The 27,343-nt window shown below is 43.5% G+C and overlaps 2 protein-coding genes across 6 annotated transcripts in view; both read right to left on the bottom strand.

Annotated features, from left to right (window-relative positions):
• The window catches only part of KIAA1549L (KIAA1549 like), a 97,150-nt gene extending 95,953 nt beyond the window's left edge, over positions 1-1,197 (bottom strand). For all 4 annotated transcript variants that reach the window (XM_072118625.1, XM_072118628.1, XM_072118626.1 and 1 more), the window contains exon 1: positions 849-1,197. In XM_072118625.1, coding sequence (XP_071974726.1) covers positions 849-993 — 145 coding nt within the window. In that variant the 5' untranslated portion in view covers positions 994-1,197. The remainder of the gene's footprint in view (positions 1-848) is intronic.
• A 10,205-nt stretch (positions 1,198-11,402) lies between these two features.
• HIPK3 (homeodomain interacting protein kinase 3) overlaps positions 11,403-27,343 on the bottom strand; it is a 65,334-nt gene continuing 49,393 nt past the window's right edge. Inside the window, exons 5-16 of one of the 2 annotated variants that reach the window (XM_072118623.1) lie at positions 26,389-26,475; positions 25,242-25,426; positions 22,879-23,038; positions 20,143-20,266; positions 19,750-19,889; positions 19,539-19,666; positions 17,911-18,072; positions 17,515-17,814; positions 17,286-17,426; positions 16,072-16,307; positions 15,253-15,380; positions 11,403-13,015 (exon numbers count right to left, since the gene is read on the bottom strand). In XM_072118623.1, the coding sequence (XP_071974724.1) occupies positions 12,557-13,015; positions 15,253-15,380; positions 16,072-16,307; positions 17,286-17,426; positions 17,515-17,814; positions 17,911-18,072; positions 19,539-19,666; positions 19,750-19,889; positions 20,143-20,266; positions 22,879-23,038; positions 25,242-25,426; positions 26,389-26,475 (2,250 nt within the window). In that variant the 3' untranslated portion in view covers positions 11,403-12,556. The remainder of the gene's footprint in view (positions 13,016-15,252; positions 15,381-16,071; positions 16,308-17,285; positions 17,427-17,514; positions 17,815-17,910; positions 18,073-19,538; positions 19,667-19,749; positions 19,890-20,142; positions 20,267-22,878; positions 23,039-25,241; positions 25,427-26,388; positions 26,476-27,343) is intronic. The other variant, XM_072118624.1, reaches the window with a different exon arrangement.

Genomic DNA, 27,343 nt, shown 5'->3' with positions numbered 1-27,343 from the left:
GAGAGCATGATAGAGAGAGAGAGAGAGATGATAGATAGATAGATAGATAGATAGATAGATAGATAGATAGATAGATAGATAAATAGATATGAGATAGATAGATATGAGATAGATAGATATGAGATAGATAGATAGATAGATAGATAGATAGATAGATAGATATGAGATAGATAGATAGATAGATAGATATGAGATAGATAGATATGAGATAGATAGATATGAGATAGATAGATAGATATGAGATCGATAGATACGAGATAGATAGATAGATAGATAGATAGATAGGATACGAGATAGATAGATAGATATGAGATAGATAGATAGACACATCTGGAAAATGAATGGATGAATAGCTATAAGATTTATTTATCCTCCATGTATGAACTATATAGATCTATACATCATTCACGTAGCACCTGCCGCACATGGAGCCATAGGTGACTACTGTCTATACCCTATAGGTGACAGGTGCCACCATGCACCTCTATGCCAGTTAACCCCCACTATGCTGGATTCTTATGGTACAGATAGATAGGATGATTCTTTCTATCCCCCTGTGTGTAGGAGCAGGCTGCACCCTGTATATATGGGGTGAGGAGGATGGATGGTGCAGTATACAGTAGTATGGGCAGGCTGCACCCTGTATATAAGAGGTGAGGAGGATGGATGGTGCAGTATACAGTAGTATGAGCAGGCTGCACCCTGTATATACTGCTTTCTCACCTGTATATAAGAGGTCAGGAGTATGGATGGTGCAGTATACAGAAGTATGGGCAGGCTGCACCCTGTATATATGGGGTGAGGAGGATGAATGGTGCAGTATACACCCTTGGGTGCTCTCCTCTTACCTTGCACTGGGTGCTGCAGGGCTGATAGCAGGACCAGCACCAGTACCGCAGGACCTGTGCTCCATGCTGGGCTCCTGTATCTGTGCGGCACCATGGGAGGGGAGCCGTGCTGTGCCCCTGCAGGCTTCTTCTCAGCAGGAGACATGGGTATCCACAATGCAGGAGGAGCAGTCACCCCTAGGATGAGGAGATGTCATTGGGGCTCCCCTGGGTGCTGCCGGCCCTGCTCTGTGTGGTCACTCCGTGTTGCTGTTGCTCGGGGGATGACACTGTTATTGCAGCTTTGGAAACGTCTTTTCATTGAGAAAGAGATCACGTAGCAACCGGCTAAAAAAACGCAATCCCAGCAGTGAGAACAGGCAGGAACAGGGCGCCCCTTGGTGGCGGCTCGGGAGACTGCAGCGGTCCACCACCTGAGCGCCAGTCACCTGCCTGCACACACTACACCGCACTGCTGCCATCTAGCGGCCGCACTGACACACGACAGGAGGCTGGAAGCGCCATTCATCTAATACCAGAGATTATATATTATCATTTAAATTCTAAAATTATAGTCATTAATATTACTTTTCTCTTTCAGTTTGATTATTTTTAAGGATATAAGAATTAATAATAATTATTTATATAGTGCACACAGATTACACAGCGCTGCACAGAACTTGACAAATTGTCCATGTCCCCAATGGGGCTCCCGATCTAATCAACCTACCAGTATGTTTTGGAGTGTGGGAGGAAACCAGAGGACCTGGAGGAAACCCACACAAACACGAGAGAACATACAAACTCTCTGCAGATGTTGACCCCCGAGACATGAACCTAGGGCCCCAGCGCTGCAAGGCTGTAATGCTAACCACTGAGCCTCTGATGCATCATCTAAGAGAAGAGTTGGGTCTCTTGCCTCAGGAAGCACCAATTGCACCAAGATGGGGGACAGCATCAGAGGTTCAGTCACCTGCTATAAAATACACACAAAAAAATAGCCTGATGTCAGACACTGCAGGGAGAACCTACCTCCTAAAGAAAAAACCTGTTGCATTACTACTGGATGAGGCAGAGGAGACGCAATTCAATATAATTTGCCTCTGACAGCAGAGTTGAAGGTCATCCCTGGATGCAAGGAATCCCCTCTTCATCAGGAAACCAGTTCAGCATTGTCGTGTAGTAGGGAAGAAGGGACTCTCTGTATCACTACAGCACTGCCGTTTAGTAGGGAAGAAGGGACTCCCTGTATCACTAGAACTAAAGCACTGCCGTTGATTAGGGAAGAAGGGACTCTCTATCACTTTCACTACCACATTGCCATTGAGTAGGGAAGAAGGGACTCTCTGTATCACTATAGCAATGTCGTTTAGTAGAGAAGAAGGGACTCTGTACGACTATCACTACAGCACTGCCGTTTAGTGGGGAAGAAGGGACTCTCTGTACCACTACAACACTGCCGTTTAGTAGGGAAGAAGGGACTCTGTACGACTATCACTACAGCAATGCCGTTTAGTAGGGAAGAAGGGACTCTCTGTACGACTATCACTACAGCACTGCCGTTTAGTAGGGAAGAAGGGACTCTCTGTATCACTACAGCATTGCTGTTTAGTAGGGAAGAAGGGACTCTCTGTACGACTATCACTACAGCACTGCCGTTTAGTAGGGAAGAAGGGACTCTCTGTATCACTACAGCATTGCTGTTTAGTAGGGAAGAAGGGACTCTTTGTATCACTACAGCACTGCTGTCGATCCAAAAAAAACAAAACAAAAAAAAAAAACACCCCCAAGACAATGCGCAGTTTGAGAATCACAGAGCGGAAGGGAGGCTTTCTAGATATGGACATTTGAGAAACAAAAGGGCTAAAATTTAGGAATATTCTTGTTTTCTAATGGCTTTATGTTAGTGTGATTTGTGTTCTTTTCCTTTGCTGATACAAGTTTTTCATACAACTGGATTTTTAAAGCAGTTTGGCCAGGACAGGGCCGCTTTTGATTCTCATGACCTTTCCTTAGGACTGAGGCTTCTGCTTCCGGCTACTGTAAAGCTTCTGGGTATAAGGAGCAGCTAATCAGTGCTACATCTGACTATTCTATTCTACACCATCAGTATCAAAGTGGCCTCCATCCTAAAAATCCCTTTAAGGGAAATCTACCATCAAGATCCATCATGATAAACCAGGGACATTACTCTTAGATCCAGACACCGGGACTGTGGTCATCTTCTTATATTTCTTATCCATTGCCTCTTTCCTTCTAATATCAACTTTTAAAATTATGCTGATGAGCCTAAGGGGCTACCCTAGTCCCTCTGTTATCTGGCTTTACAGGCTGTTAGACTGTCTCACCCCTGCTCTCTCAGCAATGACATTACAGCAGGAAGTGCTCATGGCACAATTGCTGAGGAAGCAAGGGGGGAGGGGGGGAGACAGTGTAACAGTCTGTAAAGCTAGATTACACAGGGGCATGGGTAGCCCCTCAAGCTCATGAGCATAATTTTTACATATTTTTTACCCTATATAATAATAATTCTTTATTTATATAGCGCACAGATTACGCAGCGCTACACAGAGCTTGCCAAATCGGTAAACGTTGTACAAGATACAATCTGCAAGGAGTGTGTTATAGAGCAGGAAGAGCTGAGCAGATTGTTTATAAGTGTCCCTTTCCCACAAAAAATGGCTTTTGGAGCGACACCAACCCCTGCAACTACTTAAACTTGACTCATCTCATGTGAAAATCAGGTGAAGAGAGTCATTTTCCTGGGAGATTTTGGGAAAAAACTGGGGGGGGGGAGGGGGGGGATTCTACCCCCTTACTGGGTAGTTTAGTGGGGTAAAACCAAGCGACAGGTTCTCCTTCATTCCAATTCCATTTTGTGAAAATGCTAAATTTAGGGTAAAATTCACAACAAATTTGATTTCCTCCAAATTGGTCAATTTATTGAATGAATATTCATCAATTTAAATTAAAAAAAACAAAAAAAAACAGATAAGCCAAATAATCAGAAAATCTTATATGGAATAAACGACAGACGACGTTTGGAATTGCTGCAATATATATTTTTAATTCAAAGTGAATTTAGACAATAATACAACCATAAATTCATCATCATCATTTTTTTTTTTTTTAAATTTCATTTTTTTTTTTTTTTTTGACACTCACCAAAAATAGTTAAACCTGGAAAACCCGCTTTTTGTGACAAAGTACAGAAGCCTTGGTCACATTGAAAAAATCACTGAGAACTAGAGAGGAAAAAAATACTATCGCAAACTGTAACAAGACACATACATCCATAAAAATGTTTCCCAGTCCTCATATTAGAATATTGCACAGTGCAACTGCTACATGGCAAAACTAGTGTAGCATAAAAATCAAGAAAATAATAATAATAATAATAATAACAATAATAAAGCCCCAAAAGAAAGAAAAAAAACACAAAATTAAAAACAAAAAACAATAAAAAATTAAAGCCACAAAAAAAAAAAAAAACTACCATTGGTTAAACAGTAACAAGTCAAACTTTTTTTTTTTTTTGTAAAATCAAAATAACACACACACACACACAAAGCTGGATTTCTAAACAGTCCTACAACTTGCAGTAATGAGTTAAATTTTACTTGCCGCAAGCCGAAAAAGTAAAAAAAAAATCACAAGTAAAGCAGTAAATACGGAGTTAATCCAAAAAAAAATAAAAAATAAAAGCCAAAAAACCAAAATCAGTTAGTACAGTAGCATAACGTATAACACCCTGAATACAATGAACCTGTAAAAAGGTAATAAATAGGAACACGAAATCCGGTTAATGAAGAAGAAGAAGCACCTCTGCGGCCGCGCAGTGTTTTATTTAAAAAGTTTGGGGGGGGGGGGGGGTGGAGGATTGACCTAAGAAGGTCTTCTTGGATGCCAACCCAAAACAAACCAAAAAAAAAAAAATTTTAAATAGGACTTTCAGCAATCAATCGATCAGTGGCTAACAAGACAGTGAGGGTTTAGGTTCCCTGCAGCTCCCCCGCAGGACAGAGGAGGCATTACACAGCTACAATTGGCTGCTGTAGAATGCAGGGACGTGCTGGGTCCTCCATTGTAGGTGAACTGTTCTGAACGATAAAGAGCATTTAAAAGGTAATCCATCAGGTTCTCTAAGAATTTGAAAAGCAAAGATAGACATATAAATATGTTCTGTATAAGGCATGAGGTGCGTCCATATTGCTTTTTGTTTTTTTCCCGGTCTACGTAGTTTTCGGAGGCATCTTACAAGGATCCTATACTTTGGGTGGGATCTGGAGAAGGAATAAAATCGGATCAGGCCCGCTGTAGGACCAACTCAGTGCAATAGTATAAGAGATAGATAAGTTAGGGTCAGAGCTATGGCCAGTACCTACAACATGGAGGGAGGGGGGGGGGAGGTCCACTGATCCGATGAAAGACGCAGTGAAACCGCTTTGAAAAAGACCACCCAAAAGTGCATTGGAAGGTGGTCTTCTAGAGAAGATGGCAGGACTGAAGATCACCCCAAAATGCATTGGTCTTTCTTAAAGGTTTCTCAATTGCCTTTAATTACTCTTTAACGCTACGAGAACGTCACCTACCGATGTGGTCACTTACCTTATGGTGGACCACAAGCGGCCACGAATTCCACTACTGACCCTCTCATGTTAGAGAAGACACCCAAGTAGAGGATGGCATCTTAGATGAGAACTCAAGAACAGTAGACTCCAGCAATGATTGGGTAATCCCAGCGTTGGGTCAGTAGACCACCACCCCCGAAAAGACCCAACGAAAGCCCTGTAGCCACATTTAACCTTTTGATTGCCAAAATGGGCAGCTCACGTCGTTTTAAGACAATTCGGAATCATACAAATCAAATCAGATTGACGATAAACCACCAGTGGAACAGCTGTATGCCCCCAACCGGGCTAGGCCAAAATCCTCAGCGCCTGCACCTTCCCGTACATGGTCTGTCACTTGGAGCGCTACGACGACATCACGATAATCCAAAGTACAGATTACCCGTGGGTAAAAAGCGATACAGGACATCAAATTTACTCTCTCAAGACCAGATCAGCAGCAAAACCCTGCTAAAAATAGATGGGATCCAACGGGTAACCCAACGGCAATCGCATGCCGTCTACGTCGGCACATCGAGAAGCCACTGTGATGCCGTAATACGACATTGCGATCTTCAGGTCACATGACACTCGCTTCTGTCTAGCCGGGTGCCATGTCTAGAGCCAAGGACGGAGTAGGCCTCCTGCATATGAAGCCTATCTGGTCCTTGGAGAAGGACGACGCTTATCGACAAATGAAGGTCTTGAAGGACCTCGAAGAGGACACATGTGGAGGGACTGCCCTGCAAATAGACATGCCCCACTCCTATAAATAGGACATACTGACCCATAAGCGTCACCGAGATGCCACCTGTTGGTTCCCACCAGTACTACAACAGGTTATGGAACAGGTACATGACACATTGATAACATCTAGCGCCACTGACCCCCCACTATGTGCAAAGAGGAGCCGGCCATGAAGTGCCACGGGGTACGTGCTGCGCCTTGGCTCAGGCAGGTTAATAGAAGCTGGAACTGCTTTGTGTTACCATGTAAAGTGCCGCGTACACCATCAGAGCTATACAAATTATACACATTATACATATATACAGAGGTTACCATCACATCAGCGCCTAAAGCTGGTTATATAGATACAAGCACAGCAGTCCATACAGCTTTATTAACAAAGCACTTGGCTACAGCTAGGGGGCGCTATAATACCTTGAAAGGGACACTAAACATAAAACATACAAATAGGTTGAAATAAAATCTGCAAATATTATTAACAACATTTAAAAAGCAACATGTTGCAGTATATACGTTGTCCAAATCTGCCCTCAGCATGTTATAGAGCAGGAGGAGCTGAGCAGATTGTACACAGTGTCCTATCTGCAGGCAGCATGTTATACAGCAGAAGGAGTTGAAGATATTAGACAGTGTCCTATCTGCAGGCAGAATGTTACAGAGCAAGAGGAGCCAAGTAGCTAATGTCCTATATGCAGACAGCATGGTATAAAGCAGGAGGATTGGAACTGTAGATTCATACATAGAACTGTAGGAAACAATGTTACAACTTTCCAAATGGAATCTGTTTTTTTCTGTGATTAGGAGTCCTGTGATTTATTGAGTGACTGGCAACTTTTCAAATGTGAAATTAATTAGGCCGCCCCCAAAATCCATTAGAAACCTAATGGATCGTAAGTTATATTGAATATTTAACTACTAATCAATTTAACTGCTCAGCTCCTCCTGCTCTATAACATGCTGACTGCAGATAGGACACTTTGTACAATCTGCTCAGCTCCTCCTGCTCTATAACATCCTGCCTGCAGATAGGACACTATGTACAATCTGCTCAGCTTCTCCTGCTCTATAATATGCTGCTGGCAAATCGTATAACATTTTCATACAGTCCGGTTCATGACAGCGTTTCGGTTTAGTGTCGCTTTAAAGGTTCATGGCCGCTCCTCTTTATCACGTGCAGTGATCTTTTCTGACATTGACACAATCCCTAGACCTGACGTCACCCATCACACGGTCACAAAGCACGACCAGGATGCTGCAGTCCTATTTTGCTCCCCATGGGATTCCCAATACGTGGTTGTCACTTTACGTTGCTGCAAAAGCCTGACCGAGCCCCTCACTGATCTGGCAATCGTGATCGCATTTACAAAGGGCCTTCCACAAGCGAGAGATACTTCTGTACAACCTACAGGAAACACTTTGTGGAGTCCAAGCTTAACCACCGGACGACCAACCCAGTTGACTCCCGATACTATAACAATTAGGGGGCCACTGTCCGAAATCTACAACCCCCTCCCCCCCAAAACGCTGTTATATCGGTATTTATTATACAGATGTTGCAAATATCTGATGAGCTGTGGCCCTTGTCTAGTCTTCATGGGTATGACATAGGAGGTAATAGAGGCGTGTACCCCCCCCCAAACCAGGAACCCCCCTCCCATGAGGTGCTTCTCTTGCCCCCTGGAGGACTGCTGGGTGCCCAGGACACAGAGTGATGATGTCCTACATGGAAAGTAGTCTACATAGCTGTCAGCCGACAGCTATTCCTCTCAACCACCACATACACATGAACACTCGGCTCAGCTGAGCATGCGTGTGCTTTTATAGGGGGCGGAAAGAAAAAAAAAAATACATGACACTTTCAGACACAAAATACAATATCTGCTGTCGAGAAGAGTCTACACCCCGCACATCCGTCAGGATCAGTCCACACTTGTGTGTGTATAAGCAGCTCAAACCCTTCGGAGCCTGAATGACAACAAGTGATGCTGAAGGGTCCTAGAAGACGACCACCGTAACGTACTCAAAATTCATCGAGAATCTTACAAACGAGACAGAATTTCCGAATATCATCGACAAACTCACGGAACAATGTCCCGTAGGCGAGAAACAACGAGAAGATCTCAACACCGGTTGAGGCGCGAAGAGTAATACAAGCGTCTGGATGAGGAGGTCACCTAAGGCCAATAGCTGCAGAGCCCTTTAAATGAAAGGGACGTTGAGCACCCGCTACCTAGCGAGCTGCGCCCAACGTCTTCTGATGAGACCACAAGCCGACCCCCACCTGACACTTCTGGTTTAGTAAACTTGCACTTTCCTGAAAATTCCGATTCAGAAGAGTCTGATGTTTAGAACTTTGTGTTATGCAAATCCTCTGTTATTCCTCCGGGAAACGTTAAAGGAAAAGTTTGATCAGAGTTGACTAAGGATGATGAGGTCATCTAGCTGGAGGATAGGTCCTTATAACTAAAATTTAGAACCCCCCCCCCCATTGATTAGTTGTTCTCATCAGAACAGAGAATGGGGTCAGGGAGTAAGAGCTCTCCTTACGGTGACTTTACCAATTAAGGCAGCCTTGCAGGCGTGTGGGAGATTTATAGCCATTGATGCTCCACTATGGAATCCTGGTAAAATATGCAAATAAGTCTTCCTAGACTTATTTGCATATTTCCCAAAACGGGAGAGAAAGCAGACAGCGCCGTCATCTGTGTAGTGGCTGAAGTAAGTCATTGCATCCTACATCCCATTCTAATAAATTGGAAGTGATCAGCAGTTACCTGGTCTGACCACTACACAGATAAAGGCGCTGTTTAATTTGTGCTCCGTTCTCTGCAAACAAGTTACTAAGAGCTCATCAATGGGGATATCATGATACATTGTGGTATATAATACAGTGTTGGACCACCACAAAACTGATGGGATATTTTTAGTTTGGAAACCCCCCTTAAGCCATTTCCAGGAAGAATAACAGAGGAACATGCATCGTTTAAAAAAAAAAAAAAAAAAATTCATAAAAATTCATAAAAATGTCAGGGGAGCGGCGACATCCTCAATATAATATTTGCAACATCTGTCATAGCAACAATAAAAAAAGATCACCACCACGAGGGTGCCATAAACTGTAGCGAAATATCAGTTCCCTACCTTGACGCACATGATGCATAGTGAGAAAAAAAATGGATATTCTCCCTGCTTTTATTTTTTACTAGAATTTTTTTTTATCCCATTAACACTGCTGTAAAATTTAAAAACAAAAAAAAAATTCTTATAGGCACATTATTTTTCTCTTTACAGTTTTTCATGGTGAAAACATTCGTTAAATAAAACACTGCTTTGTGTTAACACCACCTGGTGGTCGTCCCGAGAGCAATGATAGCTTATACACAGTGGTGGGGGGGGGTAAGAAGGGGGTGCAAGTGCTGTATATAGTGGTGTTATTGCGACGTATATAAAAAAAATAAAAAACACCCGCCCATAACTTTTCATGATTCCAGTCACTGGCTAATTACTGTATCTTGATATGGATCCGATTAATCAAACAAAAAATTTAAAGAAGAAAAAAAAAAAGTTAAAAATCAAGCCTGCAAGGTTCTTAAAAAAAAAAAAAGAAAGAATACACAACAGCGTAATAAAAACTAAAAATAAAATGAACTTACATTAAAACACCCACTTATATGCAGTTATGAGCTTAAAAATTTAAGGAGATAAAATACTGATGCATAAAAACACACAACCCAACCCCCCCCCCTCCCCCCACCCTCCAAAAAAATAACATATGCCATTAGGATTCCATAATTTACAATACAGTAGTTACAAAAGGGCACAGCAAACATGAAATACAAAAAAAAAATAATAATAATAATAATCAAAAAAACCCACTACACTTTCATATAGAATTCAGACTCCAAAGTAAGGCGACTATGTATAAACCAGGGTGGGGGGGTATAGGAAGCCAACAAAAAAAAACTTTCACAGCTATCGAAGAAAGTGGCGTCTGTTATATATAGCAGCTTATCTAGGAGATACATTCAAGATAAATGATAGAATTATTACTCGCTCAGAAGCTAAAAAAAAAACATTAGTCGTAATACCATTTTTTTTTTTCTTAAAGCCCAACCACTATACTACAGTATAATTTAGGTCTATGCGGAAAAACTAAATAAAAATTGTAGCTACCATTTATTATATAGATCTATATAATATAGATAGAATTTTTTTTTAATAATTTTTTTTTTTTCCTTTTATATTTTTTTCCTCTTTTAAAACTGATCCCTCCCCCCCCCCTCTCCCAAAAAACGTCTTTGGTGCTTGGATAAATTAAAAACTTTTCGATATGGACGTTGCACAATTCTTTTTCTTTTGTTTAACACAAAAAAAAAAAGAGAAAAAGAAATAATTATAATAATATCGTAAATACGCACGTGATTTTTTTTGTTTTTCATATGTCCCTGACGGAATGTATTAAATAAAATAAGCAGTCACCACTCAAGAAGAAAAAAAATAAATGTAAAATATCATATCATGTGTTAAAACGAGGCTTAAATGCAGAAAACAAAAAAAGAAAAGAAAAAATTTAAATATCGTGAAATAAAATTTAAACGCTGAAAAGAGATTTTAAAAAAATTATTTTTTTTAGATAGCGCAAAAAAAAAAAATGAAGGTTAAATTAGCAAAATTTTAAGAAAGTTAAATATTGAGACTTCAAAAATGAGGCTTAAATGTGGAAAACTAATAAAATAAATTAAAATATTGTGGAGGAAATTGAGGCTTAAATGCGAAAAAAAAAACAAAAGAGAAAAATGTAAATATAGTTAATTAAAATTGGAACAAAAAAATTAAAATATTGTGAAGTAAATTAAGGCCTAAATGCGAAAAAACTAAAGAAAAAATGTAAATACGGTCTATTAAAATGGGGGGGGGTTCACATATTGTGAAGTAAATTGAGCCCTAAATGCGTAAAGGGGGGTAAAAAAAAAACCTTATCAAACTTCTATAGTAAATATTTCTCGATGCGATATAAAAATCGAAATACTGCGTTCCGACGCCGTCGCGTGCTGCCGAGTAGCGTGTCAACCTATCTTCATAGCTGGAAGCTAAATTCTGCAGCCTCAGCCGAAAACAGGTTAAAAATTTTTTTTTTAAAACCTTATATCCAAACCCTCCCCCCCCCGTTCTATGACCCATGCCTTACTACACTGCTAACTAGATATTAGAAAGAAAAAAGGAAAAAAAAAAAAATATTAAAATCTTAAAATCCAGCCAATTGGACGATAAAAAGACGATATTGCAGTTTCCGTCGATAAAAACGTGTGCGGCTAGCGAGTTTAAAGTTTTTTTAAAAAAATTGAAGTGGGGGGAAAAAAAAAAAAAAAAGCGGCAACACAGATTATAAAATCAAAACCTAAACCCATGCGCTTCGTTTGGAAAGGGGGAAAAAAATATATATAGATATTTATATCGTCAGCAGATCTGAAAGTTTTTTTTTTTAGTTTTTTTTTTTTTCCTTTTTTGTTTTCTTTAAGTGCTGAAAAAAGTTTGACATTGATATATAGTAAGTAATAATAACATTAAGGCACTATGTGTGGGAACAGTTTACAATGCAGCGGATTATTAGGACGACGACACGGAGATAGAGAGAGAGCGCAAAGGTCGAGGCAACTTTTTTTTTTTTTCGTTTGTTTTTTCGTTTTTTTTTCTTCTTCTGCCCATGCGGAAAGACACATGCAGTGTGAACATCGACTCAAGTAGCCCGTGTGACCCGACACTGAAACAACCCAACAGACGGAACTAGAGAGAAAACGGAAACCAGGTAGAACACGACGACGACAGCAACGTACAAACCGCAACCACTGAACGTTATATGTGCATTTGTTGCGCTAAAACCTGTTACGCTGAATGGCTTTCCCAAAAAAGAGACTAAAAGTTAAGAAGGCAAAAAATTCTGTATAAAAAAATAGCAGGAGGGAAGAAAAGTGATCTCCGCCCCTCCTGTAAGTCACCTGTCTAGAGAGTTTACTATAGAAGAGAACAGGACCAGAGACGATTTATACCAAATGTGCAAAAAACACACATTAAAAGTGAAATTTGTCATCTTTTTTTTTTTTCGTTTTTTGTCGTTTTGTTTTTTTTTTCTCTTAAAGCTCCAAGATTGTTTGAAATTGCACCCCCGAGTCTTAACGTGATTCACAAAAATATTGGTTTTTTTTTTTTCTTGTGCCATGGCCGATTTTTTTTTTTTTCCATTTCATTATCAAAAGCCATGTGTTTTTGTTTTGTTTATTCATTTGTACGTTTTTGTTTTCTTCCATTCCGCGCTTGGATCTTTCGAAGTTTTCTTTTCGCAAGCGTGTTTTTTTTTTTCCCCCTCGAAGTTTCTCACATGTACGGATACTGGTTGAGTTTGGTGGGGCTCATGGGAAATCCCGTGTAGGCCGGGGAGGCAGCGATGTACGGGTGGGATGGGAATATGGGTTTGTATTGAGTCTGGTGCATGGTGGGGGAGGGTAAGAGCCTGGGGTTGATGCCCACCGCCACCTGATGAACGATGCCGCTGGGATGAGAGAGATTGTAAGCCGGGTGTTGTAAGATCGGTCTTGAGGTACACGGTGACGCCAGGAGGTGAGCCACCGGCGCTGCGCTTGTCAGCGGAGCAGAAGGCGGATATGAAAGGATAGCGGGCTGCCCGCCCAGGTGCGCGTGCACAGCGCTGTGATTGGGGCTCCCGTGCTGAAGGGTGAACGGATGACTGGCGACTGTGGGTGCGATGAACGCCTGCTGCCTCCTGTGCCCGTAGTTTCCATTCCATTCTTGATGCCCCGTTCCAAAATGTTGCATCTAGAGTGAAAAAAAAAGTTCATTGTATACATAGGTTTTTGCCATGTCACATACATATCTCTAGTAATCAGACCACCCTTGCCAGAATTCCCAGTCCCACCAGCAGTGTGGAGGAAGGGATTCCAAGCATCAAAGTGATACAAGGAGTCCCTTCACTATATGACTATGGGGTCTTATACGTGTGGTCCCAGTCATTGGTATGGTATTTGCTTTGGTTTTACTCACTCTGAACTTTGTGAGCGGTATTAAGCTGCAACCCGATGTTTACATTGTATGTATTCTTGATTGTGTAACCTACCTCTAGCCCAGGGTTCCCCAAACTACGGCCCGCGGACCGTTCTGATCCGGCCCCCGAAGCTTGCCGCGCCAATCCTGGGCCCCCACGGCGCTCCACAGTCGGGCAGGAGCCTCTGTCCGTCTGGACAGGAAGCTCCTGCCCATCACTGTATAGTGCTCGGTGCGGCCGGAAACGGCCGCTCGAGCACTATTACTGGAGCGATGTGGCCGGAATACAACCCCGGCGCACAATGCTCCATGAACTAGGCTGCGCGGCCGCGCGATGACGTCATCATGCGGCCGCGCACCCATTCCTGCCCGGACGCGGCAACAAGATAGAAGACTTAGGTGAGTACAGGGTTTTTTATTTTTTTATCAAAAAGGGCAGTAAAAAGATTGTGGTAGCCGGGGCAGCACAGGAAATAATTATGAGGGGCAGCACAGGAAATAATTATGAGGGGCAGCACAGGAAATAATTAATTATGAGGGGCAGCATAGGAAATAATTAATTATGAGGGGCAGCATAGGAAATAATTAATTATGAGGGGCAGCATAGGAAATAATTAATTATGAGGGGCAGCACAGGAAATAATTATGAGGGGCAGCACAGGAAATAATTATGAGGGGCAGCACAGGAAATAATTATGAGGGGCAGCACAGGAAATAATTATGAGGGGCAGCACAGGAAATAATTATGAGGGGCAGCACAGGAAATAATTATGAGGGGCAGCACAGGAAATAATTATGAGGGGCAGCACAGGAAATAATTATGAGGGGCAGCACAGGAAATAATTATGAGGGGCAGCACAGGAAATAATTATGAGGGGCAGCACAGGAAATAATTATGAGGGGCAGCACAGGAAATAATTATGAGGGGCAGCACAGGAAATAATTATGAGGAACAGTAAAGGAAACAATTAATGGTGGGGGGCAGCATAGGAAATAATTAATGGTGGGGGTATAGGAAAAAATTAATTATGAGGGGCAGTCTAGTAATTAATGGGGGGGAGGCATATTCAATAATTAATGGAGAGGGGTCCCAGTATATTTAATAATTAATTAGCCCAATTAATTAATTAATTGGGCCAATATATAAAATATTTAATATACTGCACCCCCTTATGAACTAATTAATTGAGGGGGTACCAGTGTATTATGGATGCGGTCACATGTACCGCTATTTATTTTTAAACTTTAGTCCGGCCCTCCAACAGTCTGAGGGGGGAGTGAACGGCCCCCTATGTAAAAAGTTTGGGGACCCCTGCTCTAGCCTATAGTGGCATTACCCAGGGACCTACACATTTCTAACTCCTCTGTGTGGTCCACACAGTACATTGCCTCTTTTATGCTTTGTCCTTGCCCTTATTGTGTTGTGCATAAATTGTTTGCCTTGCATTTGAATAAAGTTTATATTTTATGATAGCCACGCACCTGACTTATTTTTCCAAGTATTTTGGTGTTATTTACTTAGCGGATGGCAACTCGGCCCATGCTGATCTGCTGCATTCCTTTTTGTAATTTATATGACTATGGTGTTTAGTGTCCCTATGGACAGTCCCTGAATAACAGACCGCCCTTCCCAGCTTTCACAGTCCAACCACCAGTGTGGAGGAAGGGACTCCGAGCAGCACAGTGATACAAGGAGTCCCTTCACTATATGACTATAATGCTTGGTGTCCATATGGTCAGTCCCTGGATAACAGACCACCCATGGCAGATTTCACAGTCCCGCCACCAGTGCAGAGGACAGTGTCCCGTCCTCTGCACTGTGGCATCTGGCAAGGGTGCACAGTCTGTTATTCGGTGACTGACTACGGTCGCAGTAGTATGTATTGGATAATAAAAGGGTTGAAATAAGATGGTCATGTATATGTGATTAAGGAAGGTTGTGTGAATGGGGGGGGCACTTTTTAAGAAATGAGGTCAGTGTCTATAGTTGGGATATGCTATACACTGCTCACCTGGCTGTAGCTCAGCGGCTGCTGCTGGAATGCTGATGTAAGTTTCTGCTGGCGATTCCCGAGGCCCGTCGGATGGTTCTTTCTTCCCGGACCTGAACGTCCTTTGATTAAGGGATGGCAAACGGCATCTGGAAAAACCAAATCATGTTAAACCTTCACTGCAATGAGAGACATGTGTGATCCTCACTGCTCCTCTCAGGTGCTCTGCATGAGGGTCCAGCTATGTGAAGCAACTTTTAAAGGGATTGTCCAATTTCTCCAAAGAATTATTGTTTGTGTAATGAAAAGTTATATAGGTTTCCCATTATACTTTCAGTACCAATTACTCACTGTTCTTCCGATCTCTCCTTGCTGTCATTCTACAGGAAGCTTCATTGTTTACTTCCTGTGGATAAAAACCTCGCTCTGCATCACATGACCAGGGATATAATGAGCTGTACACCCGTGTGACATCACATGACCAGGTATATTACGAGCTGTGCACCTGTGTGACTTCACATGACTAGGGATATAATGAGCCGTGCACCTGTGTGACTTCACATGACTAGAGAAATAACGAGCCGTGTGCCTCTCTGACATCACATGACCAGGGATATAACAAGCCATGCACCTGTGTGACATCACATGACCAGGGGGCCAGTGTTTATCCACAATCACAGCAAGCAAAGCTCTAGAAAATGATGAGGAATTGATACAGAAAACATATTGGAAATTGTAGAGCTTTCCATTACTCAGACATTATCAATTGCAGAAAGTGAACGAGCCCTTTAAGCAACTGTTGCCCAAGAAGAAGACAAGACCACCATCTCAGATATTTACCTTTGTTGTTCGCCCGATGGGAGTTGAACTTGCGGTTTTCGATCCTGATCGGTGGGACCACTAGCGTGCACACTGCTGGTTTGCTTTCAGTTTTCTCTGACACCCGTTTCTCTGCGTTCTGGTTGGGGTCCGTTACAAAGGTGCTCTTGACAAACGGGCTGTCGTGGCCGGATGAATCAGAGCTTGGGGATCCGTCTACGGTGTCACAGCCGCTCTCAGGTTCATCATCAGACATGCTGCAAAATTATTACAGCACAGATTTTAATGTATTATTGCTACAGATTTGCAGGGATTTGTGTGAATAAATCTATATTATGTGCTTGACCCACATGAGTATCTAACTCCCAACCCAAGAACCGAGACTGGGACCCCCATCATTGCTGAGGGATCAGCAGAGTCCAGTCCCCACCCAACTTACATAGATGCATATGCAAACTTGTATATACAATATATATACAGGCGGTCCCCAACTTAAGAACATCCGACTTACAGATGACCCCTAGTTACAATCGGACCTTAGGCTGTAAATTACTGTACTTAAGCCTTAGGCTACACAGACAGATGTAACAGTTATCAGACAACCCAAAATCTTTAACCGCCTACCGACATATGACGTAACAGTACGTCACATGCCGGGTCCCGGTGCATGGAGAGGGCTCGCGGGCCGAGCACTCTCCATAGCCGGTAAGTCTTTGCTGCATATTGCAGCAAAGGCTTACCGGTAACACCCGTGATAGGTGCCGGCACCGATCGCGGGCATTTTCCTGCTGATCTCCGCCGGCAAAGCTGCCGACGGCTTCAAAAAGATGACAGTGCATGGGTGCCGCCATCTTTCTGAGGATCATCGCTCCCCGTGACGTCATCGGGGAGCGATCCGTCGCCATGGTCTCACAAAGACCCGAAGCTACTTCAGGAAAAGTGAGGGGGAGACTGTATAGCCTGTAAATCTACAGCACAGAGGAGCTCTGGTTACACCTCCTAGAACCCTGCTGGCTCATTTGCATGATTTTAAAAGTAGATTTTAGAAGGCAGGAGGCCATGGATAACAAACATAAGCGGATTATCAGTCATGGTGTCTGGATCTAGGAGTAAGTGTCCCCGGTTTATCATGATGGAGTTTGTCGTTAGTTCTACTAGAAACTTACAAAGTTCTTAAAAGGAAATCTACCAACAGAGAGACTAAACACAGACAGAGACAAAGACGGATAGATCACCTGTTGGGTCTTTTGCAGGGAGACGGGCTGGACTGCCCTGAGGAGCTGGTGCTCAGGGTACTGTCCGGACTACTCAGGGAGCAGACCCGATCAATATTCAGGGTACTCTGACAGGCTTCACAGTCCAAGCTGCCTTTACATCTAGGGAATAAATAACAGGATCCATTTAACCCGCTGAATCAGCAAACTTATCTTGTCATTTATCTATAGGATTTATTTCGGGGCTTACTCTCTCAGTGAGTGGGTCTGTGCCGAGTCCTCCTCATCCGTGTCGCTGCTGATGGTGATGACGCTGGCTGGGGGGCTCGGGGAGTCGGCTATGACAATTTCTTGTCTCTGCTGACTGGAAACATCTGGGAGCGGCTCCTCGGGCGCTTTGCACGCCGCTTCCTCCTCCGGCTCCTCCGCCAAGTTGTGATTGTCCTGTGGTAACGTACAACTCTCGGACTCTGTGGTCTTTGCGCTGTTTGAGATCTTTGGAGAGGTAAGTGCTTTACTGTGGACGCTGGCGTCCTGTATTGTGTTACTCCTGTGGAAGAGAAGCCGAGAGGTTACAACAAATGTGAAAAGATGGGGAGCGGCAGGGGTCCCGCTGGTTTACAATGGAAGTGAAATCCCTACTGACCTGTTTTGACAGATTTTATTCCTTTTATTAGCAGCAGGCTGAGGCCACACCACGTGTGCGATGCCTAAACTGATAGGCTGAGGGGCTGACAGGGCCATTTGGTTGGTCAGGAGAGGCTGCAGGATCATGGAACTGTAATGGCTGCCGTGCTGAATGACTTTCCTGTGGGAAAGTTAAAAAAATGTTTAACCCCTTCCTAATTGCACATGTCTAAGCCTCATGGCAGTGACCCTCTTCAAACACCTTTTTCTCCAGAAACACTGTAGCAGTGTCGTATTAGAGACGAGAATCAGTCCTTTAATACGGCACCAGGATTGCGTTTCTAGGTGTAATAGTAACGGAGATTTCCGCTGCTACACTTGCTGAAAGATTTTTATTATACAGAATCCCAACCCAGTTTACATCCCCTGTTCTGTGGCACCAAGAAACAAGATATAAAAAGAATTTCATTAAAGGGAACCTACCACCACGAATCTACCTATAAAAGGTAGATCGGGTGGTAGGTGGATCAATAGGACGTGAGGATAGCCCTTTTAAGGGCTAATCCTCACGTCCCCGCACTGTTTCGATAACTTTTATTCAGATTTATCTGCAAATTTTCTTATGCGGCTACTGGGGCGGGGAGTAGCCGCATCTGAGGTTACACGGGGCGGCTACTCCACGCCCCAGTAGCCTCTTTTCTCCTCCTACTCACCATCTTCGCAGACAGCAGGATCGTCGGACGAGGGCGCGCAGCTACAAGGATCCTGCCGTCTGCGCATGCGCTCCGGAGCAGTGATCGCACAGACGCGGGCCTGCTGTTCTGCGCATGCGCAGACGGCAGGTTCGTCGGACGAGGGCGCGCAGCTACGAGGAGCTGCGTGCCGAAGATTGTGAGTAGGAGGAGAAAAGAGGCTACTGGGGTGTGGAGTAGCCGCGCCGTGTAGCCTCAGCTGTGGCTACTCCACGCCCCATAAGAGGCCGCATAAGAAAATTTGCATATAAATCTAATAAACGTTATCGAAACAGTGCGGGGGAGAGAGGATTAGCCCTTAAAAGGTCCTATTGATCCACCTACCAACCCATCTACCTTTTATAGGTAGATTCGTGGTGGTAGGTCCCCTTTAAAAGGAGAGATTCTCCTCTTTTACACAATACCAGAACTGTGTTCTAAGTGCCATGCAGAAGATAAAGCTGCCTGAATTATGTCCCCTCCAGCCGGTCAGATGAAGAAAGAATGGAGAGGGGGCTGCAGGGAGGCCGAGCTGACAGTCTGCAGAAGTACATGCACCCTCTGTGTGTCAGTAGCTGCACCTGAGGAAGGGCAACAGATTGACGCTGCGCCTATTTGATATTTTGCCGAAGGTTTATTCCCTTTCACAACAACTTATAAAAAAAAAAACTTTAATAGGAAAAATGAAAGTGTTTTCACACTTGGAGCCATTTGTCTTCTCATTCTATAATGAAACAACACGTAATGAATTAAGTTATTCTATCAAATTAAAGGCTCACATGTCATGGGGAAAAAAAAATAAAAAATTGTTATGAAATTTAAAGCTGTTCCAAAGATATCGTCATTAAAGGAAGAGCGGAACAGAATGGCAGCGTTCAGGTAGCAATGACCATTGACCAGGAAAGGGTTAACTTACCCCCAATCACCCAGTCTCTGTGGTCCAGCCATGGTATCAGAGGCGAGGGTGGTTGTAGTTGGCGCCATAGTGGTCACCTGCTGCCAGGCGGGAACCAGTATCGGCTGCGTTCCATTAGACCATGTGTGCTGGGGGAGAACAAACATAAATTTGTATTAAATATTAAGTAAAAGGAAACTTTCGACGCGCTGAAAGAAGAAGAAACACTCACCTGGGAAAGGACACCTGGTCGTATCTGTAGGGGCTGAATGGCTGGAGCCTGCGTAACCAGGGGTAAAGCGTTATCAACTCTCACAGAATAACTGGTGGGCTTGCCGTGATTTGGTGGGAGCCCTGCGAGAAGGGATAGGACTGTTTTACCTTTACATAGCAAAAAAACACAGAAAATTTGGTTGGAAAACATGGCTGCTTTCTTCCAAAAACAGCACCACACCTGACCCTGGTTAGTGATGGTATTTACAGCTCAGCAGTACAGAGATGAATGGAGCGAAACTGCAATACCACCCACCACCTATGGTCAGGTGTGGCGCTGTTTTTGCAAGAAAGGAGGTACCCTTTAAACAATGTAAATTATATGTAGATGTCATAGGCAAGGAGGACGTACCTTGTAGGGTAGGGGGGCACAGTATCAGGGTTTGCTGAAAAGCATCATTACACCCAAATGGAGCAGTTCCTGCCTGCACTGGTATCCCGTGATGGATTACTGAATGCCCTGTAGTTGTTAAAGCCTGAAATACAAAACGTGTTACATTTAAGTCAAAATCTAAAATTACCAAGAAAAAAAAAAAAAAAAAGATCAATGGAAAGGTTCCGAGCACATGACAGGGTTCCCCAAGTGAGGGGATCTATGCGATATCACATATGTAGGAGGGGGTGCCACACTCCCACATGCAAAGGGCGATGGGGGAAGCAAAAATTGGAAAAACACCAAAAAACACAACACAAATATGATACAACACTATATTCTCATAGAACCTCTTTGTGAAACGATCCCTTTAAGAAGCTCCAGTGGTTCACGTTTGGCTAGGATACCCTATGTAAAGTCTGATTACATTACATTAGTTAAAGGGGTGTAATGGGATCACTTATTTTTATTTGTTTATTTTTTTGAGGACAAAACAGAACTCAATACTAACTTTTCTCCACCAATCCAGCCCAGTCACCACTGAGCCTCATGGTACAGAGATCAGCACTAACATAAAAACCGCAAAGAGTGTGCGCACTACAACCTGGAGGTCACTGCTTGGTCAAGTGAGGCGCGGCAATTGACCGGACCACTGCGGAAAAGCAAAGTAAAAGTTCTGTTTTTTTTCTAGTAACCTCAAACCTCTAAAGATCCGCCATCCCATAGCAAACCCTTTAAAAGGGGCAGGGCAATGGAGAAACTCATGCTCAAATGAATGCTGTGGTCTCTTAAAGGGAACCAGGTCTAATCCCAATAAACTAGCAGCCTCCTGCGGAAGGGGATGAAATATCCTCTTTAGAATTCCCACCGTTTTGTAAAATCTCACCAGTTTACCTATTAAAAAAATAAATAAATCTCCTCCAAAGTCATGTGACAATGAGCAGAGAAGAGTCATATTTCAGTGGTTTCAGGTGGGAGTGTAAATTCAGACGCCTGTATCTTCAGTTCTATTGTACTGAGAAAGAAACTTTTGTATCATATTAAAAGATTAGAATCTCATATTTTCGATCCCATCAGGCTTATGGTTCTGTGAGCTCCAGGACTGGACATACAGGCAGTTATACAACTAGGTGGAAACTGGATCTATACATGCAGCTCACATTTCCAACCATGTGTTCAGCTGCCTGTATCTCTGGTTCTGTAGTTCCTAAAGCCACAAGCCTCATGTGACCCCAAAGATTAGATTTTTTTCTTTAATATGACACAAAAAAACATGTTTATAGGACTTATTGAAAACACAGAGATTCTAAAGTGACACTCACCCCCGTAATCACTAAACATGACTTTTCACATGTGAAAATGGGATAGAAGAGTCATATTTCACTGACTTTGGGGAAGATCTTTTAGAGGTAAACGGGCGAGATTACACATAAAAGATGGAAATTTTTCATATGGCATTTCATCCCCTACGTGAGGGGGCTGGTAGTTTAGTGGGGTAAAACCTGGTGACCGGTTCCCTTTAACTTCCTACCAAATAGATGTATAGTGGCTGTGTCTGGTATTGCAGCTTATCTACATTCACTGGCAAGGGACTGAGCTCCAGGTGCAGATCATGAAATGATTGGATATACTGTTAGCTGATGATCAGGAGGGGGTGTTGTATATCAGACCCCTCACAATCTGATAGATAAAGGACTCAAGTGTCCTTGCATTGCCCCTTCTACTGAAGTGAATGAGGTTGGGCTGTAGTACCACGTATACTCTGTGGAAACACATTGGTGCTGTTATGTATGGTTTTCTAGTGCCGTACAAACCCCCTCCGGATACACTGGATGATACATTGCGCAATGCTGAAATAAAGCATGCAGTTTGCTATTCGGGCCACAAGATGGCGCACTACTCATACATCCCACATGGTAAAACACGGCTGTTTACAAGATAGTAAATGAGGTCTCGCGTGCCCTATAAGGAAAACCCTGCATCGTCTCAGCTTTACTAGATGTAGGAAGCCTGTCACTAGGATACGACAACCCTTCCCCCTTAACATCACAGCCATATACACATCTCGGAGCCAAACAGAATAGACACTAGGAAAAATAAAGCGGTAAATACAGGGTTAAAGAGGACCTTACTCCTCCTCACACGTGTGGTGATGAACATACCATAATGTAGGGGACTGCAATACACATTCAGGGGAATCTGTTTTCTAGCCTCCACCATTGCCAAGATATCAGTCCTGGTATCTGGCCATTGTAATCTCTGTGTTGGATATTATCAACATTACACGCGTCCCGTCCCCCCTTGACTACAGCACCTTCCTCTGACAGTATGAGAGAAGATTAGCATATCTTATGTTCCACCTTCTACTCCAGCGCTTGCTATCTGACAGTGAGGAGGATTACAATGGCCAGATACTAGGACTGATTTCCCAGCAATAAAGACGAGCATATCCAAACTCCGGCAAATTAACGCCCCCTGGCAACTAGCCATGCATATGATTGGCATAATAACAGCCATAGCTAGTAGCTAGGGGCATAATTTCGCCAGACTGGCTGTTCGGCATCCAATCCGGCAATAAGATCTCTACTCAGCAACAGTGAGGGCTAGATATTACATTTTCTCCCAAATCTGAAGAAGTCCCTACATGATTCCAATGTGTGAGGTGGTGAAAGGTCCTGTAGAAACAATGAATAGTGTACATTGATAGCCACGTACCTGACTCCTGACATTGCCAATTTTGGTGAACCCAGCGGAAAGATTAGCTGCATTGGCCGAGGCAACCGGTCTCATGACTGATGTTTTATTGCGGTTCGCTGCGTCACACGGGTTGGGCCGAGACTTGCAAACGTCCATGATATGGAAACACGATTTGACACTGAAAAACAGGAAATAAAATTTTACTATATCACTGATAACTGTGTATTCTATAAGGTTTTTTTTCCAGTCTATATTAGTCTAATACACCACTTTATTTTCTAGTATCTCGGTTATACACATATAGACCTTAGTACCTAAAGACTATAGTATCTTGACTAAACAGCAAACTTGGGTGGGGTCTTATGTGTATGGAGTCTCTCCAATACTTCCACTCAATGGCAGGTCCCCAGAGATAAGGGTCTCCAGCCAATTCTATCCTGAAGGGTTATATGCTGCTGCACTAGAGCCAAAATCATACCGAGCTATAAGCGGTCTGCACCCCCTGCTTGTTTAGTGTCTGCATATAACCAGCTATAAATTTTTGTACCAAGCTAGCGACGTATATTACAATCATCAATCACCTCCTTAGTGCCCCAATTCTGGTTTAACTATTAGGATAGCATCTCTATAGACGTGAATGGAGTATGGTACGAATTTCCTCCTGCGCTTGCTCCACTGACTTCCGAAGTCTGGACAATCTTATCCAATGTGAGACTTGTCGTCCCAAGCGCAGCGATCAGACACAGCAGAGGATCGGGGATGTAATAAATGCTAAAACCCCTATAGCAGACATGTCAGTAGAGGCAGAGGTCATGTGACCTACCAAGTCCCATACATTGTGTGACAATAAGATCAGTAAACAGGATGCGGGGAGCTCGCAGATGTCATTTTAGTCTTCTACCAAGTTCAATGGCAGCAAAAGAGGCTAAATCTCATTGCTGCCATCTGTCTTGTCGCCTTAATCTATAGTTCAGCTTTGACCTATTTAGGAATGCTCCTGTGCGCCAACACATTGGTGAATATTTCATAGCAGTCATATTTTCCGTGTCCTATCTGGCGGGGGGGTGGCTGTTCGGACCGGCCATATATGTAAATACGGGCTTTATTTCTTGCGGAGGAATTCATAGCGGAGGGGATAGCGGCGCATGTGCTGGAGCAGAGGTTACACAGAGCAATGAGCCGCAGTGACCGGGCCTTATTCACCCTCTGTTTTTATGGGTGTAGCCATAAGGGCAGCAATGTATGAACCTTAAAGGTGTTGGTCTAAGCTTTAGTCTCATTCCCTATGCACAGAGTAGACGATAACATGCTGTCCAGGGGGATCTAAGCACCAATCATGTATATAGGGGTCCCGTACAACCCGTCTATAAAGCACTAAGGGGTTCGTGTAGTAAGTAGGGGGGGAGCTGCCTGTAAATCAGTATGTCGCCCTCTTTCTCTTCACTGCAGTTGTGGAACCAATGTCTTTAACAAAAGTCCCAAGGGCAGAGCAACATGTAAAAGGAAAACCTGGCAGTCGGCGCAGGACAACACCACAAACTATACATCCCCTACCTGGCTGCGGCACCCAGTTTCTAAAAGTCTTGGCGGAAAGGTGTAGGTGGTCACGTTACTGCAGAGCCTAATCATTGGAAGTAGAGTGGTAGTCACATGACAGCGGACGCTCCCGGCCTAGCTGCGTCACAAAGGAACAGGGAACCCCCCCAGTTATAGTGGAAGCCCCTTTTACGGTTTTATGGCAATGCCTCCTATCTCAGATGCCTTAACTAAATTAGAATTTAAAAAAAATATTAAAAGGGGTGGTCTGTAGGTTGACAACATCTTCAAACAGCATCTCCTCATGAGCATGGGTTGTGCATGGTATTACAACTTAGCTTCAATCATCAATATACAGCTGCGCTGCACTACCCCTACAAGCCATGGTCAGGTGTCAAGCTGTTTTTGGAAGAAAGGAGAAGCTTTTTTCCCCCCTCGGTACAACTTTATTCATCAGGATGCGGAATAACAATTGGTCTGAACAGTTTTTATTATTTGTAATAAGCTGAAGCGCTTGTCCGTCTCGTTGTCCGGGTCTCCCACTAAACATTGGGATGAATGCCTAAACCTCTGACCCCATCACCCTCTAAATCTCCGCCACACTCTGAACGCCAGGGACAAATCCCCATTGTGTGTGAAGGCTGCGAGAGGCCGACTCTACACGGCAGAAGATTAGACGTTCACAGAGAAATCTCATTACGTCTATACAAAGCGCGGCCGTTCACCAGCTGTGGAGGATACGGCCCCTTCTACAGGGGTAAATGGCCCCTGCGTGAGAGCAATGAATGACAATGCTGGCCCCGGCTGGGGGTTTACATCGCTCTCCGCTCCGATCAGTCACTTACTGGTTGCTGTGGGGGAAATCGAGGAGGTGCTTCATGGTAACAAAGGAGTGGCTCAGGGTGTCCGCCGGACTGATCCTCGCCTCAGCATCGATCATCAACATTTTCTTCAACAGGCCCACAAATTCTCTCCTATCTGCCTTCTCCGCCACCAGGTCGCTGCCATCCAGATCCATCACCATGTTCACCTAGGGAATACATACGGATAATATCAGACAATAGCTACATATTCATAGGGGTGAAGGGTGTACTATTCTCTATATAGATCATCAATACCATTTAAGGGTGTAACATTTTATAGCTAAAATCTCAACAAAATTGTGCAGGCGTATGACAAGGAAAGCCGAGCTGACACATGAAAGTCAGAAGAAGGTTAATACACACTCCAAGGCGCTCAAAATGTCACATAGAGACCACAAATAGCAACACCGTGTGCATGTGGCTTTCCCCTTCAGGCCAAAACCATATTGAAAAGATACATGAGCAACCTACGAGATTGCAACGTTCCGGAATGCATTGGATCTATAGTAATATAAGGTTATGTAGAAACACAACACCCCCTACTCCTAAGTGCAGCATCATGATTCATGGTCACGTGTTCCGGGAAGTGTAAGATGTAGGTCACATTACATCTACAAAGCCGCCGCCTCTAATAAGGTATTAATTGAGGACTGACACAGATTCCCGTAAATGACGAGACCGGAAAGATATTGGGACAATTAATGGTCATCTTTGTCCCGCTTTTTATTCAGTGCATAAGTTATGATTACAGAAATTAGACAGGACAAGCTCTGAGTAGGTGTCCCTGGTTTACGATGATGGGTTTTGAAGTGGATTTAGACTTACAACTTGTATTAAACAAAAAGGGGGTTCAAGCTTTAACGAGAGGGATGTTGACGAGGTTGTATCAAAGCTTTGGTGCATTGTTCTAGGAGGTGCACAGGTAAATCAGACAGTGTTAAAATACATCATTCGACATTGCAAAATGACAAAGTTTAAGGACTTCAATTTTAGTAAATTTGCTACAATGGTCTCACATAAGAGCATGTATCCACAACCGAAAGGGCCGAATGTCATCTTCCTTTTATGTGTAATAGGGCTAAGGAGCGACCAGAACCACAAGGGCCGGGCGTCCTCTCTGGCTACTTACATGCACTATATCATCCAGACTGTTGAATATATACTTCCTGGCTTCCTTAGACTTCATTCCGGTTTCCGTTTCGTGCTCCTCCAGGGTCTGTTACGGAGAAAGGAGGAAGACATTGAACACAGCTCAACACGACGCGCCACATTATGCCGGCGGAGTCTCGTAATAACATCATTAGAGCTACCATGGATGTCAGGCGCTCCCTACAAGTCCCCTTATGCAATGATCTGGGTATTTAAGTGAGCTTTCCATCTCTATAGCACAAGGTAGGTCAATAATAGTTTGCCTCCTGTGATCAGCTGTTATACATAGTGTATCGGCTGAAGGTCATGGAAGGGGCTCTGTTCAGCCAGAAGAGCGGTAGTAATACTGGGTGTAATGCCCCTTCCAGTCAACTATTTACCTATCCTATAGATATATATGCGCCAATATAAACCTAAAACCAGTTTGGGTCACCGGGAAATAAAGGACACCAGACCCGGAGTCCTGATATGCATCATGACAGCCAAGTTACAGGGATCAACCCCCCAGCATTTTTATACTTTTCTAGTGCAATTCATTTTCAAAACACAAAATAGAGGAAACAAAAACCTTCCTAGTCAGGAAGGACACAGAGAAGGGACTTCTAGTGCAGGGTAAGCTTCCAATGAGTGACCTCCTTTGACCACCAGACTGTTTTGCAGGGGGACATCACTTCCCTGGTCCGAGGAGGCCACTCATTGGCTGAAGTTGTTTCCCCATGATCCCCTGGGAACTTACAGCCTTACCCAAGCCTCAAAAACTGGATGCGGAAACCAGGACCCTCTGGCTATGGATATGAGAAAATATTAGCAATGCTCTTTGACATCCACTAGTGGGTTTACAAAATGATATGGCTGGCTTTACAAATCTTACAAAAAAAAAAAAAAAAAGCGGGCCAAAAAATTCCATATATTTCTGTAATTCCGTGTGACAATGA

This window comes from Engystomops pustulosus, chromosome 7 (assembly GCF_040894005.1).
Source record: "Engystomops pustulosus chromosome 7, aEngPut4.maternal, whole genome shotgun sequence".
Taxonomy (NCBI): Eukaryota; Metazoa; Chordata; class Amphibia; order Anura; family Leptodactylidae; genus Engystomops; species Engystomops pustulosus.
This window is presented reverse-complemented; position numbering and strand designations above follow the sequence as displayed.